Raw genomic sequence first — 21,355 nt, forward strand, 5'->3', positions numbered from 1 at the left:
GACGCTAGATGAAATGAATAAGGTGATATGCGGTGCAGTTTTAATCAACAGCAGATCTTCAGAAATATCCTACTTAACTGCACCTGGACAAAAACAACAGGCCTATTTCTCGCCCCTTTAATTGATAATGATTTCAATTCTTAAATCTTAAAAGTGTCACTTATTGCGCTCATCGTCGACAACTCCTGACATGATGAGCCTATTTTTGATTCGGCCGGCAGGTGTCGCTGTTTCTCCGTCACGCACACCTGGCAGCGCGTGCTCACTACAGGTGAAACTGTCATTGTCTGACACGTTCAGTCTCCGGAGGCGGACAACTTTAAAGGTGAATGAAGGCCCAGTGATGTGTTGGAGGTTTATGACGTATGGAGAGAGTCATTATAACTAGTTTACAGCGTGACATTACATTTCCTGCATCTCACCTGAGCCGCTCACACCCACCTGTCGGCCCGCGGGGGAACACAGAGGCGGATTAACGGATGGACTGTCTTTGACAAATGAAATGAAATGAAATGAAATGAGGTTTTACTCCGTCAGGTTTGGATTTCTTTTGGCTTTCGCCTGTTTTGTGTCGCTTACCTGGATTACATCAATTCCCAATGACGGAGGTAAGTCTTATTGAGTCAAGGTAAATATTAAATATGCATTACTTTTTAGTTAATTGTTATAATGTAATGTTTGTACAGAGAAAGAACAGTCGACCGAAGTTAAAGTCCTTGTGTGTTTAACATACCTGGCCAATAAAGCTGATTCTGAAGATGTGCCAATCTTCAATCCAACATATTTAAAGTTACAATATTTTAAATGACGAGCAAAACTTGTAGATCGATATATGTTGATTTATGTGGCCCACCTACTGAGAATCACCAGTATCCCCTGGATTTATTCTGGTATCATGGAGGAAATGAGTCCCATTGAAAGACTTATTTTAAAGGGAAATGAAACACACGTTTATAAAGAAACGTTCAAAATGTTTTCTTTCTATCAGACAAGAACATACTGAAGAGTCAGAGCACACAGCCCAAGTTCTGTCAGCTTCAGGAAAGACCTCACAGGAGGATCTATCAGGATGAGCTGCCTGCAAATAAGACTGAACATGAAGCCCGAACAGAACAAGAAGCACATTGAACAGACTGCGGGAAAAATGCAAACTCTCTGCACAATTTAAATTTTTTTTCAACACAACTATAATGTAAAAAATGTTTTTGTTTCCAGGCCTCAGCATGCATTCTGTTTTGTCGAAGTGTCAGAGTGATAACCTCTGCCTGAAACTGCTCTTTTCAGCTGCTGCATAATTAGATCACATATTTTACACTTGATGAGATTTGAGTTTTTGCAGTGTTTTGGTTCAATGACAATGATTGTCAGGTTCTATAACAACATTATAACAGTCTTTAAGCCTGACTCTGAGTGTGTGTGTGTGTGTGTGTGTGTGTGTGTGTGTGTGTGTGCCCAGTTTCTACAGTACAGCTCGACCTGCAGAACCTGTTCGAGCGCCTGTCCGAGGCCGAGCAGCTGGGGGGCGAGGTCAGAAAGGATCTCAGCAGCGTGCTGGAAGAGCTGAAGAACATATCCAGAGCTCTCAACAACACCCGTTTCACCACAAACAACACCGCCGTCAACACCGCCGTCAACACCGCCGTCAACACCGCCGTCAACAACAACGACAACAACAACGACAACAACGACAACGTCTCCAAAATCCTCTCAGGTACGGTGTTTGTGTGCAACAGGCATGTGGCGCTCAGAGGTAGGAAGATATTGGCCTCTGTGATATATAAGCGTGCATCCATCAAGGAGAGAATAGTCCGATTATTCCCAAGTACATCATCCGAACGGCGAGACTCTTTTAGCGCCTCAATGTAGAGATAACGTTTGGTGTAAAATGTTTTTTTTTTAATTTATTCGTGTGCAAACCTGCTGCTAAAGATGAGACAACAACGACACTGATAACAGGCCGACATTACACTTTAATCTATGTTTAAAAAAGTCTCCATTTAATAGACATGACTGTAGAAGCCTGTACAGAGGGAACATGTTTTGTTGTGGTTCATGTTCGATGTCTTAACTCCTCGTTCATGGTGGCGTCCTGTTCTTGATCGTTTTAGCTGTTTTTGCACAGACTGAATACTTCCTCTTCCTCTTCCTCTTCCTCTCCTTCCTCCTGTGAACAGAAACACGGAAGCGGACAGACAATACCTCAGATGGACAGTCGATCCTGCAGCCCAACATTTACCTCTACATGCCCCATCTCAGACAGCATCCAGGAAGCCTGGTACCCAACGTAGAGCTGGGCCGGGGACGCCGAGGAGGTACGGAGCATTAACCACAAACACACACCAACAGCTTTAAAGGACAGATACACTGAATACTTCCTGTAGTTCTAACTCCTTTATTCAAACTTCTTTCATTTCTATTTGGACTAAACTCCACACGCTTCCTCGTCTCTGTCCTGCTGAGACACTTGAACTCCCCCTCTGGGAATAAGGAACATATCATGCGGCAATTAAATCCAACTTTATTCACACAGCAGCTTTCAGACAAATTCCACCGCAAATTCAAAATGCTTTAAAAAGGTGCAGAAAAGGGATCAACGCACAGCAGAGACATAAACACCGGAAGAAAACAAGAATGAAACACGAGAAAGATTTCAAATAGAAGCAGAATCACTTGATAAGCAGGGCTGATTGTTTAATTGAAGTGTTGTTCATCATGATGAAACACTTTGACTCTGTGTGCTTGTAAAGCTGCCGGCTGATACTCCAGATGTTCCCTGTGAAACACAAACACTCTGACTAGGTGTCTCTAAACTGGCCGGACATCATTGCTTCATGTCAATCTTCCTCACAGCTTGAGGCTCAACATGCCAGAGCTCAATATAATAACACAAGTGTGTGTTGGATAAACTGGATTAACCTGCACAGAGACTCATGACACTTTGTATTTAACATCCCTCCCCTTAAATTAGCTTCTGTTAACTCCTTTTCTACTTTCCACAGAGCATCTCACACACACACACACACACACACACACACACACACACACACACACACACACACATATAGGACATAGGTGAGTCTGGAGAGACCATCGTCCTGATTGGACTTTCCAAGCTGTGTCCTGAGTCCCCACAAATATCTAAGAAGCACTAACAAGACCCCCCAAAAAACAAAGGAACAGCACCAATAAAAATATTGATCATGGCTGCTGGTCTCCCCTCAGCAAAGAATTATGTAAGAGATGAATCAGCGTCACGTACACCTGAGAGACGGGAGGGACGAGGCTGAAGAAAATAAAGATTCTCTAAATCATATCCAGCTTTATAAAGGAGAGTTAGATCTGTCATCTAAAGGAGAGTTAGATCTGTCATCTAAAGGAGAGTTAGATCTGTCATCTAAAGGAGAGTTAGATCTGTCATCTAAAGGAGAGTTAGATCTATCTGTCATCTAAAGGAGAGTTAGATCTATCATCTAAAGGAGAGTTAGATCTATCATCTAAAGGAGAGTTAGATCTATCTATCATCTAAAGGAGAGTTAGATCTATCATCTAAAGGAGAGTTAGATCTGTCATCTAAAGGAGAGTTAGATCTATCATCTAAAGGAGAGTTAGATCTGTCATCTAAAGGAGAGTTAGATCTGTCATCTAAAGGAGAGTTAGATCTATCTATCATCTAAAGGAGAGTTAGATCTATCATCTAAAGGAGAGTTAGATCTATCATCTAAAGGAGAGTTAGATCTGTCATCTAAAGGAGAGTTAGATCTATCTATCATCTAAAGGAGAGTTAGATCTATCATCTAAAGGAGAGTTAGATCTATCATCTACAGGAGAGTTAGATCTATCATCTAAAGGAGAGTTAGATCTATCATCTAAAGGAGAGTTAGATCTATCATCTAAAGGAGAGTTAGATCTATCATCTAAAGGAGAGTTAGATCTATCATCTAAAGGAGAGTTAGATCTGTCATCTAAAGGAGAGTTAGATCTATCTATCATCTAAAGGAGAGTTAGATCTATCATCTACAGGAGAGTTAGATCTATCTGTCATCTAAAGGAGAGTTAGATCTATCTATCATCTAAAGGAGAGTTAGATCTATCATCTAAAGGAGAGTTAGATCTATCATCTAAAGGAGAGTTAGATCTATCTATCATCTAAAGGAGAGTTAGATCTATCATCTAAAGGAGAGTTAGATCTATCATCTAAAGGAGAGTTAGATCTGTCATCTAAAGGAGAGTTAGATCTATCATCTAAAGGAGAGTTAGATCTATCATCTAAAGGAGAGTTAGATCTGTCATCTAAAGGAGAGTTAGATCTATCATCTAAAGGAGAGTTAGATCTATCATCTAAAGGAGAGTTAGATCTATCATCTAAAGGAGAGTTAGATCTGTCATCTAAAGGAGAGTTAGATCTGTCATCTAAAGGAGAGTTAGATCTATCATCTAAAGGAGAGTTAGATCTATCATCTAAAGGAGAGTTAGATCTATCTATCATCTAAAGGAGAGTTAGATCTATCATCTAAAGGAGAGTTAGATCTATCTATCATCTAAAGGAGAGTTAGATCTATCATCTAAAGGAGAGTTAGATCTATCATCTAAAGGAGAGTTAGATCTATCATCTAAAGGAGAGTTAGATCTATCTGTCATCTAAAGGAGAGTTAGATCTATCATCTAAAGGAGAGTTAGATCTATCATCTAAAGGAGAGTTAGATCTATCATCTAAAGGAGAGTTAGATCTATCATCTAAAGGAGAGTTAGATCTATCTGTCATCTAAAGGAGAGTTAGATCTATCATCTAAAGGAGAGTTAGATCTATCATCTAAAGGAGAGTTAGATCTATCATCTAAAGGAGAGTTAGATCTATCATCTAAAGGAGAGTTAGATCTGTCTATCATCTAAAGGAGAGTTAGATCTATCTGTCATCTAAAGGAGAGTTAGATCTGTCATCTAAAGGAGAGTTAGATCTATCATCTAAAGGAGAGTTAGATCTATCATCTAAAGGAGAGTTAGATCTGTCTATCATCTAAAGGAGAGTTAGATCTATCTGTCATCTAAAGGAGAGTTAGATCTGTCATCTAAAGGAGAGTTAGATCTGTCATCTAAAGGAGAGTTAGATCTGTCATCTAAAGGAGAGTTAGGTCCACAGATGTCGGAGAATGAAATGTGTGGAACGAGCTGCTTTAAAACAACAAGAATGACGAGGGGTTGTGAGTTGTGTTGTGCTGATACAGATATGACGCTACACATTCTTCTGGCACATCGGCGTCACATTATCAGCGAGTGACGTGTCAGGAGAAAGAAATCTGATACAACCTTTAAAAACAATCATTTAAAACATTTAAATCCATTTTAAGTTTCATATTTTGAAATGTTTTTTTCAACGTGGAAAATGATGGTGTGTGTGTGTGTGTGTGTGTGTGTGTGTGTGTGTCCTTCCTCAGTGTCTGTGGTGATGGGTATTCCCACAGTGAAGCGTGAGAAGCAGAGTTACCTGGTCAGCACGCTCAGCTCTCTGCTCTACAGCCTGAACTCAACACAGAAGAGCGACATCCTCATCATCGTCTTCGTGGCCGAGGTAACACACACACACACACACACACACACACACACACACACACACACACACACACACACACACACACACGCACACATATTACTGTCTCACAGCTTACTCATGGTGCAATGAATCAAACAGCTCACACATTGCCTGGCATCTGTTGACGTTTCCTATCATAGCCTATTGTTTACATAGCGAGTATTTAATGATAATATTAATATATCATGAGGCTTTATTGATTTACTTTGGCCTGGCCCGACCTTCTTCCTCCATCTGTGCGTGACTGCTTTGTCATGCTACACGTCATTCAATACAAATACACTAATCTTTGAATCAACAATATTACAACAAATATGATTTTAACAGGAAGCATGGCTCTCTTGCAGACGCAGTAAAACCATAAACGTGCGACACGAATGTAGACACAGCCGATCAGATTTGCGCGGTTGATTGAGAGATATCCTTTTTTTGATCTGCAGAGGGAAATTGTACCTTTTTCAGGTGTAAAAAGACAAAAAAAAAAAGAAGAATGAAGAGAATCTGTCCTTGAGTCCAGTAAAAACAAACATAGGTTCAATTTTGTTTCCTCTACAGAAGCTAAAGCTAATTAAAGATAATTTTTTACGATCAGGATGAAGAAGCTTATCTAAACAACCTTTGTATCAGTGATTGACTGCAGTGATATTCTTAAATGCTACTTCACCCTCACTTCAACATGTTGGACTGGTTTGTCATGATTCGTCTCCGGTTTGGTAACCATGTCAGATCATCATGTCGACGACTCCAGCCTTTTTGTCGCTTTGGAAGATTTTAAAGCAGGATAAGAGGATCATTCCAACACCTCTTCTGAACGCTCCTGATTTGTTGTCTTTGACGCGTCTTCTCTTGAACCAGGACTCTCTTGAAAAAGTGATTGTGTATCTCAATGAGAATATTTCCTGGTGAAATTAAAGGTTAAACTATTACCGAGGAAGTGTCGACAAAGTCTACACCCATTAAAGGCCGAAAAAATGAATGAAAAAAAAATGAAGCTGTGGTGTGACGAGAAGCAGCCAAGCAGTGATTGTTTGTTCTCTTCACTACGAGCATCAACACGGGGAATATCTCCGGCTTCTATAGGAGTCGCCATAGGAGGAAGCCCGGGTCCTCTCATATTTCAGGCTGATGAAACTCTAACGGCCGACACCAACTTCTCCTTCGTTGTTTTTGGTTGCCAACAGAATGACTATCAGACGTTCAACAATGTGGGGACGCTCAGGGTCAGTGTGACGGACAATGTGGGGACTCTCAGGGTCAGTGTGACGGACACTGTGGGGACGCTCAGGGTCAGTGTGACGGACAATGTGGGGACTCTCAGGGTCAGTGTGACAGACAATGTGGGGACGCTCAGGGTCAGTGTGACGGACAATGTGGGGACTCTCAGGGTCAGTGTGACGGACACTGTGGGGACGCTCAGGGTCAGTGTGACGGACAATGTGGGGACTCTCAGGGTCAGTGTGACAGACAATGTGGGGACGCTCAGGGTCAGTGTGACGGACAATGTGGGGACTCTCAGGGTCAGTGTGACGGACACTGTGGGGACGCTCAGGGTCAGTGTGACGGACACTGTGGGGACGCTCAGGGTCAGTGTGACAGACAATGTGGGGACTCTCAGGGTCAGTGTGACGGACAATGTGGGGACTCTCAGGCTCGTTCGGTCTGATCGGCACAGAAAGGATCCCTGAAACGCTCTGTTTTACACCTGGGTGGGACGAGGCGTCGGCACGTCTGCTTCTCTCTGCATGGAGAGAGAGAGAAGGGTTGAAAACTGTCCTGCCCCTCTCAGTCCTGCAGCTCAGTCAGGTGCATGTAAACATATACAGTATGTAATGTTATACAGAGTCAACATGCTGGTCTAACCTTTGAATCCTAAACCTGTCCCGCTTGTTTCTGCTGCTTTGATTAAAGAGGAATCAGAGGGTGAGCCGGGAAGGTATGTTGAGCCTGAAATTAAAGATTAACCCCTCGACGCCTATTGTCGCAAATCTGTATCAAACCACTTCCGCTCCAAATGCAGCCAAAATAGCGTCCGTGTTCCTCCACTGCTTGGTTGATGCACTTTCAATACACACCTAGGAACCTTTTTCAAGTATTAGATTGTTTATAGGACCAGTCAGAGACAGAACAACATCTGTTTGATGTGTTATGTATGTGCTATTTTTATGTAATATCTATTTATGTGATGTTTTCAAATAAACGTTCTCAACTTAATTTAGCGTCTACTTGAAAGCAGAAACACGTTTAAAAAAAATGTTTTAATACCTGGAAACAAATTCAGACGTCAAGGGGTTAAGCTTATATTATAATTATAAAAGTTTATAATAATATAATTTAATCTGACCTGGTTCATTGGGTTGGAACGGCGTTTAAAAAAGTTTTTTATTATTATATTATTGTTCAAAATGGACGCCGCCTCAGCGTTATGACCCGTTAGTTTATGAAGCAGTGAAAATACACGTACTCTTGTGTGCACTTTAAGGTGCAGCTTTAATCGTATGATGACAAAATAAAGATATTCTATTCTATCACTGCTGTTTATGTTCACCACCGAGCTGATGCTAAGCTAGCTACATGATGCTATCAGTCAGCAACAAAACACTCGGAGAGCATTTTCATTGTGGCAGTGGATCTCAACCACTCCAACCTAAAGACTGCTTCACCCCAAACTCTACAAGGGTGCAGACATAGACTAATAATGACTGGTACCGCCCCGCTTCCCTCCTGGTCTCGACCAGCACCAGTTTGCATACAGGCCCAACACCGTCTGCATCGCACTGCACGCAGCCCTTACACTCCTGGGAAAAGCCCAACAGCTCTGCTAGGATGCTGTGGATTTAAACTGGTCAACAAACGCTGGACCAGTGAACCCTTTCCTGCCACTGGATGAAGGACTTTCTCATCATTCTGATCGATCGGCCCATCACTCCCCCAAGGCTGCCTTCTCAGCCCTCTTCACACACGACTGCACCGTCTCTCACAACTCCAACACCTTCATCCAATCCACAGACGACACAACCATAGTGGGACTCATAACCAACAATAATGAAACTGACGACAGGCAAGGAGGTCCAGACACTGACCCACCTGGTGGGAGCACAACCACACCATGATGGTCTGTGCATCAGTGGGGAGTGTGTGCACATCGCTGACGAACTGACCTGGAGCCTGAACGCCTCTTGCATCTTTAAGAAAGCACAGCAGAGACGGTTCTTCCTGAGGACCCTGAAGCCAACAGGCCTCCCCAGACATTTCTACATGAATGTGCATGTGTGCATGGGTGAGATGTGCTTGGCTTGTGTGCGTCTGTACTGTGTACCTGGATCGTAGCATCTTTGTTTAACATGCAATGCCAGTAAAGATCTATCTATCCAACAATGGCGGATGTTGTGCTGTCGACTTATATTTCTTAGATCTAGATCTGGCCTTGGAGCGACGAGCTCCAGTTTCTGTTCATAGCTTCAAAGATCCCCTGTTTGGTTTTATTTCACCACATCAGACACACACACACACACACACACAAACCTTACTGACTTTGTCCTTTCTCTCTCTTCAGACTGACTCGGAGTACGTCAGCAGCATAGCTGAGATCATCGCCAACAAGTGAGTCCCTCCGCCTTTCACTTCCTCTTTTCATGTTTCACTTTTCATCCTTGTTGCTTTTTGTGTCTGTGCTTTTGTTGTTTGTGGTTTTTTTTTTAAAGTTCTCAAAGAGGTGTGTTCAGGTGAAAACTAATATTTTATTCTGCTGTTTGAAAACACACACCGACACATCTTTGTATCGTCCCAAATCACAAAGCGGCGCTGCAATCGAGATAGGCGTCCCACCTTTCATTATCTCCACAGACGTCACAGCTTCACCTGGTTTCCCCTCCTCGTCCTGTACTGGGTTTCACTTTTAGTCAGACGTGGGAATTTATTTTTTCTGACTTTGAAGTGTGGTCGCGTCATGACCAACTTCCTTAAATACGAGAAACGCACCTGAAATTAGAAATAAAAACCGATGAACATATTTCCTTCTTAGTCAGAAAAGGATGTGGTAGATTTTCATTGCATCACATCGTGTGGTTTTAACATTCAGAGGAGAAAGTGAAGGTCGTGTGTCCCACATGCAAGAACTTTGGCTTTACTGTCATTACGCTCTGGAGTTTACCCGTCTTAGAAGTTTCTTTTCAAAGTAAAAGTCTTTATTGTCAATGTTTCAACTTGTGCTGAACATACAGAAAAATCCCAAAAACATTTTATCTCTGAGCCATGAAAGTTGTTTTTAACCATATAAACAAATATAAAGGATTAAAAATAAAAGTACAGCTTTACAAACATTTCAACAGTAAACAGTAAAAACACAAAACTCGCTTTCTTCTTCTTCTTCTTCTTCTCCTTCTTCTTCTTCTTCTTCTTCTTCTTCTTCTTCTTCTTCTTCTTCTTCTTCTTCTTCTTCTTCTTCTTCTTCTTCTAGGATGTTTAGAGCTGTAATTTTTAGATGAATATAAATTGTTGGTACCATCGATTCAATAGATAAGTCAGGATGACGATGCATGGCCATAACAACCTTTTGTCTCATTTCTTTATTTTTGTCTTTGTAATGTGATCCGATCACTGTACCATAGAAGTATATGTAATCACTATCTTTCCTCTGTTGTCATTAAACTGACAGACTTGGTAAACACGGTGCAATTACAAAATAAAGTCCAGCAGAAGGTCGTGGAGCCGCAGATAGTCTGAAGAAAAATGCACGTTACAGTCTGTGAGCGTTTAAAGAAGAAGTGTGAATCACAGTGAAACTCGATGAAGACAAACCAGTTTGGCATCTTCATCGACGCTGATTCCTGCAGCAGACTTACATTTCTGAACAATGTGTCTCAGCTGGGCAGACTTAATTTACACCTGACTTCCTCCATGCACTGCATTCTTACAGTGACTGTCACCAGCTGTCACACCTTGACGGGTAAATTCTTCACCTGAAGCAGCGTTCTTTGTCTTCTTCTTGTGAGGCGAGGATCGTAGATATCAGACGCACATTCTTAGCAAATCCTCTCTTTCAACAGACAGTCGGCTGCAATCTTCTACACCACAGTACCACAGTTTCACAAGCCTAACAGAAGAATTACTCTCTGCTGCTTGACACAATTAAAAGATATATCCACACATTTATCAAGATGAATGAACACATGAAAATACGTAAAATCTTTTTTTTTTTTTTTTTTTTAGTGATGCGTGACGGGACAAGTGAGAGATAAATGTGAGGATGGGAAAAAAATGTGTGTTAACATTTAAGACAAGCAAACGAGACAAAACGGAAACAAGCAGGAACTAATGACAATCTATGAATCTATCTATCTACCTTAATCTATCTATTTTTGTAGGGCTGTGTGTGTGTGTGTGTGTGTGTGTGTGTGTGTGTCGTGTGTACATATACCCAGAGAGAGAGAAGGAAAATAAATATATAATAATATTAGATGAATAAATAAATACTATAAATACAAAAATAATAAATTTAGTAATAAAAAAAAAATAAAATATATATATATATATATATATATATATATATATATATAATATTATTATATTATTCATGGTTCATGTCATAATAATATTTCTTTGTAGTTTTCCCACAGACGTGCAGTCGGGGTTATTGGAGGTCGTCTCTCCCTCGCAGTATTTCTACCCCGACTTCAGCGGCCTCAAAGAGACCTTCGGAGACTCCAAGGACAGAGTCAAGTACGCTTACTTTGTGTTTTAGATGCTTGGCTGTGTAAAAATAATCCTCTGGAAGACTTTCAGTGTAAAACACGTCTGCAAAGTCGTCAGCTGAGTGAGAGAACACGCTCAGGATTTACTGACTGCACATGGATCATAGTTTTGGTTTTCTGTTGGTAGATGGCGAACAAAGCAGAACCTGGACTTCAGCTTCCTCATGCTCTACGCTCAGGATAAAGGCACCTACTACGTGCAGGTATGGGTTCAAAGTCAGCCCTCTGATCTCAGGTGTTGAGCTACTACATACAAGGACATGAGATATAGTTTTATAATAATACAATCAAAATGTTGAGAAACCCTTTTTCCATTTCTTTAATGTTAACATTTGACTTATTAACATTTATCATTTATTAAATGCATTTTACGTCTCTACTATGAAACTTTATTCCCATTAATTTGACTTTATACAAAACAATACAACTTTATTTTGTTCCAGACTCTCGGACTTTATTCACAACATGTAGTTTATTTTTTTAACACCAGTAGTCAGTAATCCTTTCAGATGTTCAACGCAGCTCTGACTGTGTTTCTTTTGTTCTTAATGTGAATTCTGATCGAGCTGATGTGAGAACGCAGCAGGATATAATCAGGAGAATTCACCTCGACTGGGGGGGGGGGCGTTTATGTTGTGAGCTAACAGAACTACAATTAGCATTGTTATGAAGGTGCCACTTCTGTGTTTTTCTTTTTATGCTGCACCAGAATTTTTTTATTTTTTAAGATCTTTTTATTTTCATTTTCAACATTATATCACAGGCCCAAAAGGACCGATTACCCCCCCCCCCCAGACCAAACCTACACACAAAACATCGTACACAGCCAGATATAAATCAAAAGGAGATAAATGACACTTTGTCTTTAGCCATTTTTAAGGTAGATAAATAAAATGAATTTAAAAAAAATAAAAAAATGCCCCTTCAACAAAAATTAAGAAAGGTTGCCAGATGTTATGAAATGTCACAATAGACCGTCTACTCTCATTTTTTGTAATATATAATAAATAGAGATGGTTGTACTGTTTTCCCAAATATCGTAGAAAAAGTCTCAAAGATGGTTTGCCAGGATGAAGTTTAATCCATGTGTCTGGCGCCTGCTTGCATGGCTCACACGCCTGACTTTAGACCAGTGTAGACGGTGTAATAACAGCATCTCTAAGACATTATGAAGTTTGAACCTTTGAAACGGCAAGAACAAAAAAGTGAATTTTCTTCTGTCAGACTCTGATCACGGTCCATGAAGTGCAGCTGTAAAACTGCAGCCTGTATGAATGTTGCCCACTGCTGCTCGTGAATCTGTGTGTAGACCTGTGACGAGTCACAGAATGCCTTGTCATGTCATTTTTATCTTCTGAGTGTCTTTGATACGCTCAAAAATCTCGAGACAAACACACCAGCAGCTCCGTGTTCAAACAGACAAAACCTAAAACCTCAGCAGAGGAAGAGTCGGAGTGAAACCACAAACACAACATCACAGAAATGCTCAAACCTCAAAGTTCAAACCTTTAAAACTGGTTCAAGTGTTTTTTTTTCTGTAATGGGGCTCGATACAAACATTCGGTTTCTGTTCTCTCTTTACAGTTAGAGGACGACATTGTTGCAAAGGCCGACTATCTGACACAGATGAAGCGCTACGCCGATCAGCAGGCCTCCAAAGAGTGGCTCTACCTGGAGTTCTCTCAGCTCGGATTCATAGGTGTGTTTGACAGCTCTGCACAGTGGGGAAGAAATGTGCTCTGGTACGGAGCGGCAGGGACTTGAACCTTTCAAAAAAAGTGACTTCAGGGTGTGTGAGATAAAGGACGAGCTTCTCCTCAGCCGTTAATGATGAAGACTTAAATCGAAGTGTGCTCGTTCTCTCCAGGCAAAATGTTTCGAACCCGCGACCTCCCGATGATCTCCGAGTTCTTCCTGATGTTCCACCGAGACAAACCCATCGACTGGCTGTTGGATCACATCCTGTGGGTCAAAGTGTGCAGCCCAGAGAGAGACGCCGTAAGTCTGCCTTTTATTTCTCATCATCACATGACAGACCACAGCAACGACTTCACCGAACGGTCCGGCTCGGTTCGTCTCAGTACGGCGCACATTATGTGGTGTTTCCATCGACTGATCCCAGGAAAGATTCCCAAATAACCGTTTCACTTTTTGGGACCCTTCCGTTGGGGGGCCAAGAATGTGGAGCCGACCCGATAAGGTGGAGCTAAACACTGCAGTGTGTTGATTGGTCAAAAGAATTGTCTCTTCCTAAGTTAGGCGGCAAACAGAACTCTGGCGTGTTTAAACCGTTGACTGTAACACAGCTGATTGTTTCCGTGTGTATTTGTCCTCGCCGCTCACAGCCTTCTCTGAAACACAGCTGGATTGAGTTCTTGTAAAAAAGAGTCACATGACAGTGACAGAGGAGATGAACTGCTGGATGTCTTCTTCATTGGTAGTTAGCGGTTAGCGGTTAGCTGTTAGCGGTTAGCTGCTAGCCTGTGATGCTCTTCCGTAGCAGCTTTCAAATAGGGCACGGGTGGCTGTGGAAACACAAACAGGATCAGGCTTAATCAAATCAAACTGTACCGATCTGTAGCGGACTGCTGTGTGGATGCCTTCCCAATTACAATCCATGTTACTGGAGGATTCTCCTGGAGAGGGAGCACATAAATCAGACAACGTAAAACGTTATCACACACACACACACACACACACACACACACACACACACACACACACACACACAGACCAAAACAAACAACAGAAGACGACAGAAAAACTCATATTTGATATGTTATTGTGAAAGACATTTCTCTGTTTGTTGACGGTGAGCGTCATGTTTTATTTCATGCAGAAAGACTGTAACAACCGGAAGGCGTTACTCAAACAGCGGTACAAGCCGTCACTCTTCCAGCACGTCGGCCTCCACTCGTCTCTGGCCGGGAAACTTCAGCACCTGAAAGTGAGTTTATTTAATCCACTCTTTCTCTCTGCTCACATCACGCCACACACCTCCTCTGGGCGGGAAGTGTTCACCACCTACTGTTGCTAGCTACCTCGCATTGTTGTCTTTCTGCTATTTCCTTTGAATTATAAAATAATCTACAAAAGATTTCACACATTAAAAAACAAGAACAAAGAAGATAAATCTTGACGTTAGCAGCAACCTCTGACCTGGAAACTGTACCATTAGAAGTCCCGCCCCTTCTTCATTGTGATTGGCCTGTGAGGGAGAGGCGACACTGATGAGCGTCGAGCTTTGTGCTAAAAGTTTAGCGATTTTCAACATTTAAACATCGTTAACGGCTGTCATCAAGTTCATCAACAGTGACACCGCTGTGTGTTCAGTGGGAGTGTTTGTTTTAAGTCACAACACCGAAGCTCACAAGTCCCGCCCCTTCATGATTTTGATTGGTGGCTGAGGTAGGAGTGATATTAAAGGAGCGTGGCAGTGCTCCACGTATGTTTAACTAATTATCAGCGCACTCACTAAACCAGTATGAAGACTCTGACGATGCTAGCCTGGATTGGTTTTGGATTACGTGTTTGAGGACTAGTTTCCTCATTAGGTTTGACACAGCAGGAAGATCTGTGACATGAACGTAGAGATACAGCACGCCGTGGTTTCATTTACTGACACCCAGACGGAGCATGTCAGAAAAAGATTTAGAAAGGATTTAAAACTGAGCTCGCAGGTGTGATGTGATCCCACACATCCCGCGATGTCGTAAAATGTGTTTGTCAAAGAAGTCTGTTGTGAAACTACAATCCTCTTTTTGTTTACTCATCAGTTGGCTCCTGTCCTCTGTGGACCCTGTTAGTTAAATATGATGAAGACACAAGTCTCCTGCATGTTTGGGATTCAGACGACGTGCAGCATGTGTGACTGTCAGTGTGTGATCCCCTGCAGGATAAGGACTTTGGGGGTCAGACTCTGTTCCAGGCCAACAGTAACCCTCCTGCAGCGCTGAGCAGCAACCTGAAACATTACCAGCAGCACAGCCTCGAGAGGCTGTACAAAGGCCAGGACTTCTTCTGGGCCTTATCGCCCTTCAAACATGATTACATCCTCTTCAACTTCCCACAGCCGATCCACATATCCCGGTAAGTCAGTCTGCAGTTTGTATTTATTCTTGTGGAAACCATCCAACTGTGGGCGCACCTTGTTTGCTTAATCCTGTTTAAATCTCAAATAACACCCGTCGTGTTTCCTCATGATGCTTCTCATTGGTTAATGATGCTACATGGGAGTATGCTAGGTTTGTTTGAAAGGACTCCAACAGGATTAAAGTCACCAGACAGAATAAGAACACCTCCAGTCGGGGGGGGGGGGGGGGGGGTGCAGGTATTTATGCCCTTATAGGGAAATGCATGTGTAGCGAACCCCAGCCAGACAATGGTGAAGCTTACTGATGTTTTAGAGTCTTTATTTATGTTCAGCTTTCGTCCTTCTTGTGAGCATAAATGTAGTTTCTCCATGAAACACTGTAAGAGCTAAAGGACAAAATGAATAGCATACAATTAGCTCTTTCAAACACAGGTAAATAAAACAATGCTAAGGCGCCAAAAAGCTAGCGTGACCGCAATGAAAAGAACTTAAAATTAGCATGACCTTATAAGCAATGCACAAATAAACAATTAAAACACCTAAAAATACCTTGTTCCCGTTCCAGCTAGGCGCTTAATTTACACAATAAGACAGTTTCCCTCGTTTACATCAAGTCGAGCATTTTTAGATTGAACGTTCACTTCTGCCGAGTGATTACCAAAATAAAAGACCTGTTGAAATTAAAAATTACACAAATAAAATAACACATTACATTAAGTTGTTACTCGAAGAAGAGTGATTTAATTCTTTTACAGCATGTGTGAACGCAAACAGCCAACGTGTTTCTCCTGCCAGACGCCCAGCAATTAAAGGTTCAGTCTGTGGACTCACTGAAGACTCTGAACTTTGAACTGCAGATCATTGGAAAGGAAAAGGAACCTGTGTCCACGACTGGCTTATTGTCTGCTGCTCGTGCCCAAGTGCAAGATAAAACCGATGCAGTGATTAAATGGCCTTGGCGTTCTCTCAGTGAAAAATAGTTTAATATTAACTTTTAGATGACCTCTCTTACGTTTATGATCAACACCCCAGAGTCAACACGTCAGCCTGTGAGTCTTTATTTATACAGCACTTTACAAGCTGCTTCACAAATGGAAAAAGTGAAAACAGGAAAACACACATAAAAAACACAAAGACTGCAGGTGTGTGTGTGTGTGTGTGTCGGGGGGGGGGTGTATCCTCCCATCACTCCTCAAATACCTCCATGTAAAATAGAAGGAGCAGCTTCAGCCTGTGCAGCTGATTTCCAGCTTTAGTCCAGCTGCGAATCTGCAACCTAAAGTGCATCATTAAAAACTGAAAACACAATACATGACGTGACGTGAGAAGAGAGACAGATATGAAAGCAGTACATGCAACAAAGACATTTAAAATACACATGAGGCAGAACATCGATCCGATCGACAACCTGCATGAACCGCCTCTTTGTTTGTCTCAAAGTACTCTCCTTACAGGAAGTTGGATAAGATAAGACTTTATCAGAAATGTGTCGCTACGTGCTCAGAAATCCTCACATTCCAGTCAGACCACGTCACACTGCGAGTAAAAACAGCATCAGTGACATTTAAAATCACAGCTCAGATGTTTCAATCTTTCTTTTTAAGTAGGAAGAGTTCAGAGTCCACATGCTGGGGTCGGGAACATGAAAGATCAAGAAATCAGTCTTATGGAGCGAGGAGTGAAGGAAGAGCGCCTCCCAGAGGGCAGGAGCTGATACTGTGTGTGTGTGTGTGTGTGTGTGTGTGTGTGTGTGTGTGTGTGTGTTGATACACCTGTGTTGTCTCTGCAGGTACCTGTTTCGCAGTGGAAATATCGAGCACAGTGGAGATAAATTCTTCAACACAACAGTGGAAGTGCTACCAAGCAACGTGAGTAACGTGTGTGTGTGTGTGCGTGTGTGTGTGTGTGTGTGTGTGTGTGTGCATGTGTGTGTGTGTGTGTTATTCAGTTCCTTTATTATAGTCAACAGGATCTCAGCTTTCATCTCAGGTGTTGGTGCCTGGAGAGCAGCAGGAAACACGACAAGCTATCTGCTATCACTCCCAGGCCTGTGTGTGTGTGTGTGTGTGTGTGTGTGTGTGTGTGTGTGTGTGTGTGTGTGTGTGTGTGTGTGTGTGTGTGTGTGTGTGTGTGTGTGTGTGTGTGTGTGTGTGTGTGTGTGTGTGTGTGTGTGTGTGTGCTGTCACACTAAAGGGGAAAAGTGGTGGTGGCCTGTGTGACCTTTGAGTAAAGCTAGACGGACACAGAAAGGCAGTGTGGAAGATTAGAGGGTGAGATCAGAGGCTTCATGTTGCAGGTGAAACAGCGTGAGAGCGAGGAGGAGAAACACTGTGACACAAAGAGGACGAAGGACGAAGAGCAAACAAAGCTGCTTCAACACGGACAAACTTCAGACTGTGACAGAATCCTGCTAATGTTTCATTGAATCAGTTTGAACTTTTAATATCACAACCTGGTGTTTGGTCCTTGTCTGACATTCAACAGGATCATCACAAAGAGCAGGAACAACAATTACAACAGGAGGACAACATTAAAGGGACAACACACACACACACACACACACACACACACCTTTCAGATAGGTCGTGAAAGTGACAACTTTTTCTACCTGAGGTGAAGCTGCCTCCACATGAGGGAGGGTACATGTTTCTAATCAGCCCTGGTCACATGACCTTTGCAGAGACTGTGAGTGGCTGCAACCAGCTTTGTTGTTAGCTCCATTGATGCTACGTTGGCTCCACACATGCTAATAATACCAAGATCTGATTGGTTCATCTTCAGTCGAATGTTGGGGGAGAAATGAACTTTAACTTTTCACTAACAAGCTGCTTTTGTAAAATGTTAAGATATTATCGATGTTAAAGATGAGGAAGTAAAAACAAAAAGTACAAAAACCTGAAATGTTCAAACACAGGTTCAGAAAAGGATTCTTCGGAGCTGTTTGAAACTAAATGTGGAGGCGTGAACGCTTCACGTCCAAGTGTGTCAGAGTTTGGTTCGCCATCGGAGAGAATGCATTTTGAGTCTAAGAGGGAAACCTCATTTAAAAAGCAACGTCACATGGGCTCTGCAACGTCAGGAGGGCGAGCGAGTCCTCCATCCACGTGCCTCAACTGTTGTTACACGTCCATGTGTAAATCCAGCCTGATTTATTAAATAACCTGCAGGATGCCGTCTCTCCTCGCTCCTGCTGTTTACTTTCAGGACACACATGACCCGAGCTGCAGCCCGTGGCTACGCTACGTAGCGTCTGAACGGCTCTGGTGCTGCTAACACAGTGCACAGTGAACTTCACACTGACTTTATCTCTGCACAACTCAGTGTGTTCACTATCAGAGTTATGAGAGAAGAATTCAGGTAGTGAGTGTCTGCGTCATAAACACACCTACACCAGGAGGAATGTTCAGAGGTTCGATTATAGATCAGTGTTTCCTGTGTTTTTGAATGTTTTATCAAGATGATTTAAGTGTCGCGCTCTTCTTTCTGTTTTGATTTTTAACACAACACAACCAAAGAGAAAGAACTCCTCTGTCTTTCCTCTGAACGGTTTATTAGCGACCTTGGATCCTGAGCTGAACCATCGGGGCGGAAGCATAAAAAGGAAATATAAAGTTCTCCTTCTGATCCTGATCTGAACAGTGTCAAAAAAAAGGTTTGATAGCCGTGTGGTCAGAAACACAAACAAACAAAGCTCGGCTCCCTGGTGACACTTCACCAGGTCGTAGTGTCTACGCCACCAAGTGTGAATAAAGACGGACAGGAAGTCTTCAGCTCAGCTCTGATGGAGTCATTGTGACTGGGGAAGTGACTTATGTGGGGGGGGGGGGGGGGGTTCTGTCACACGAAACTGGTTCAACAACAACCAAACAAAAAACTTTTAAAAGAAAAGATAGAAAATTCAGATTTGACAGAAAACGCACTGACGTGATTTCTTCTTGTCACGTTGAACTTGATGACAAAGATGGAAGACAAAAGAGGATTTATTTTGGTAGCTGATACTTACGTGTGTTTCTGTCTTCTGCAGGCGTCTGCACGACTCGAAGCCGTGAACGCGTCGACTTCCTCCTCCCAACAACCGGAGAAAGGATTCACTGTCATCGGTAAATATGCCCCATCACTTCCTGATCTGACAGTAACAAATGTTCAGAGGACCTCGGACATCGGCATTGTTGCATTGCATTGTGGGTACATGTGTATGTGAGGAGCGTCTGCTTTATTAGCGCTCATCAGAAAAAAAACATTTTATCCTGTTTTCATTAGAAACTCTAAATGAACTCGTCTGCTGTCGGGGTTAAATCAGTATCGTGACAGATGACTATCAATGACATTATTTTATTTTTACCCCCACATGAGAAAACAACGTGTGTGTGTGTGTGTGTGTGTGTGTGTGCGCGTGTGTGTGTTACAGGCGGGTTCGAGAACGGGGTGGCTGAAGGTGAGATTGAAGAAGCGCTGCAGCCGGTCTTGGCTCTCCGTCTGGTGGTTCAATCGGACGCTGCCGTCTGGGCTCTGCTGAGTGAGGTAACAGATCATAATAATAATAATAATAATAATAATAATAATAATAATGACCTTATGACACTGGAGGTGACCTCACTGTACACTTAGAAACAACACAATCAAACACGCACACACTCAGCTACATCGAGGTGAGTCGTATTTCTGTGTTCGGGCTGGAAATGAAACTGAGCACAAATATATGAGTCTTTCTTTGATGGGCATAAAAGAGTAAAAAATGTATTGAGGTAGGCTTTTATTATGTTGTAACACTGAAGGATTAATAGGATTGGGATACACTGGGATGGTTCGAGACGTGTTGGAATAATCTATAAACTAATAGGAATATTTAAGTTCTTCCTCTTCCTTCTCCTTTTCAAACACTTCTAGTCTTTCTTTCATTTTGTTTCTTATTTTAATGTTTTGAAGTGTGTGGTGAGTCTTCAGCTCTCTTCTCAGTAATGACCACAAAGCTTTTGGCACAGAGTGTTTTAAGTAACTTCCTGCGTGAACACGTACCAGCGTGACCATAATATTTCATAATCATTTCCAAAGAACGGGTTTGCCTGGCCCCGCCTCCTTTTCCTGTGACTCACTCTGTCGACCACTTACCCTTCAGCAGATACTTTAAACATTCACACCTGATTGTTGGTGTTTTGTATCTTGGGTCCAATGAGACGTTCAGGTGATTTACGAGAAGTGACATTATTGTTAGCATGAGGTGTGTGCGCCGTGTTGACGCTCACTCTTCTTCTGTCTTTCAGATTCAAATTAAATTTCAGTGACCACAGTGAAGAAACTCAGGCGTCTGCGTCACGTCAGACAGCAGCAGGAACCACCAACCATTACGACATGTTTATACAACTGTATATTTACACCTGGAGTTACACCCTGACTGTCTCCAGTGAGGGAGAAGCTGGAGTCCTGCTGGCTGTGTTGTTGTCAGAGCTGTGTTTACATGGACGGCTGGCTCCTCCCCTTCTGTATAAAAGATGTTCTAGATCTGAGTATTTAGATGTCACATGAGCCTTTTTAAGTCATGGTCATTCCTTTTCAATTAATATGCAATGTGAAGCCACGAGCTAGCTGAAGCATGCTAACATTAGCCGGCTAACGACACATTGCAAGGGTTCATGAAGTGCCTTAAAGCCACCGAGACTGTTCCTGATGAAGAGGAGCCACCTTTAGTGTGAAGTGACGACGTTAACGAGACAATCTCGTGAAGTGGAACTAAAAATGTCCTTATTTTCGCTAACTTATTATATCCAACATATTGTTGTGCTTAACTTTGACATGATATATTTTGTTGTAACAAATAAAGAAAACGAGACAGAAGCACCGCAGATCCTGAGTGTTCAATTTATGATTCTTTTTTTTTTTTGTCTTCCAAAACGATTAGTCAAAAGACGACTTTCAAAACTGAAGCGT

At 42.2% G+C, this 21,355-nt stretch overlaps 1 protein-coding gene and 1 long non-coding RNA gene across 2 annotated transcripts in view; both read left to right on the forward strand.

Annotated features, from left to right (window-relative positions):
• The window catches only part of LOC306829635, a 53,366-nt gene that overhangs the window by 16,963 nt on the left and 15,048 nt on the right, over positions 1 to 21,355 (forward strand). The window lies entirely within an intron of this gene.
• Positions 292 to 20,811, forward strand: LOC306829602 (alpha-1,3-mannosyl-glycoprotein 4-beta-N-acetylglucosaminyltransferase B). Its single transcript, XM_079352705.1, has 16 exons — positions 292 to 608; positions 1,457 to 1,607; positions 1,644 to 1,711; positions 2,175 to 2,312; positions 5,433 to 5,566; positions 9,141 to 9,187; positions 11,192 to 11,305; positions 11,465 to 11,540; positions 12,922 to 13,036; positions 13,205 to 13,335; positions 14,177 to 14,284; positions 15,233 to 15,426; positions 17,220 to 17,298; positions 19,455 to 19,530; positions 19,839 to 19,951; positions 20,692 to 20,811. The coding sequence occupies exons 1-16, from the start codon at positions 518 to 520 to the stop codon at positions 20,710 to 20,712; spliced, it is 1,656 nt and encodes a 551-aa protein (XP_079208831.1). The 5' UTR covers positions 292 to 517; the 3' UTR covers positions 20,713 to 20,811.

The sequence above is a fragment of the Symphodus melops genome, assembly GCF_947650265.1.
Source record: "Symphodus melops genome assembly, chromosome: 9".
Taxonomy (NCBI): domain Eukaryota; kingdom Metazoa; phylum Chordata; class Actinopteri; order Labriformes; family Labridae; genus Symphodus; species Symphodus melops.

What these genes read in the sequence shown, in the direction of transcription:
- LOC306829602 (XM_079352705.1), top strand. Translation starts at nt 518, where the DNA reads ATGAGGTTTTACTCCGTCAGGTTTGGATTTCTTTTGGCTTTCGCCTGT. An exon ending in ATCAATTCCCAATGACGGAG is followed by an intron (nt 609 to 1,456) that starts GTAAGTCTTATT and finishes GTGTGTGCCCAG; the next exon opens with TTTCTACAGTACAGCTCGAC. An exon ending in GGGCCGGGGACGCCGAGGAG is followed by an intron (nt 2,313 to 5,432) that starts GTACGGAGCATT and finishes GTCCTTCCTCAG; the next exon opens with TGTCTGTGGTGATGGGTATT.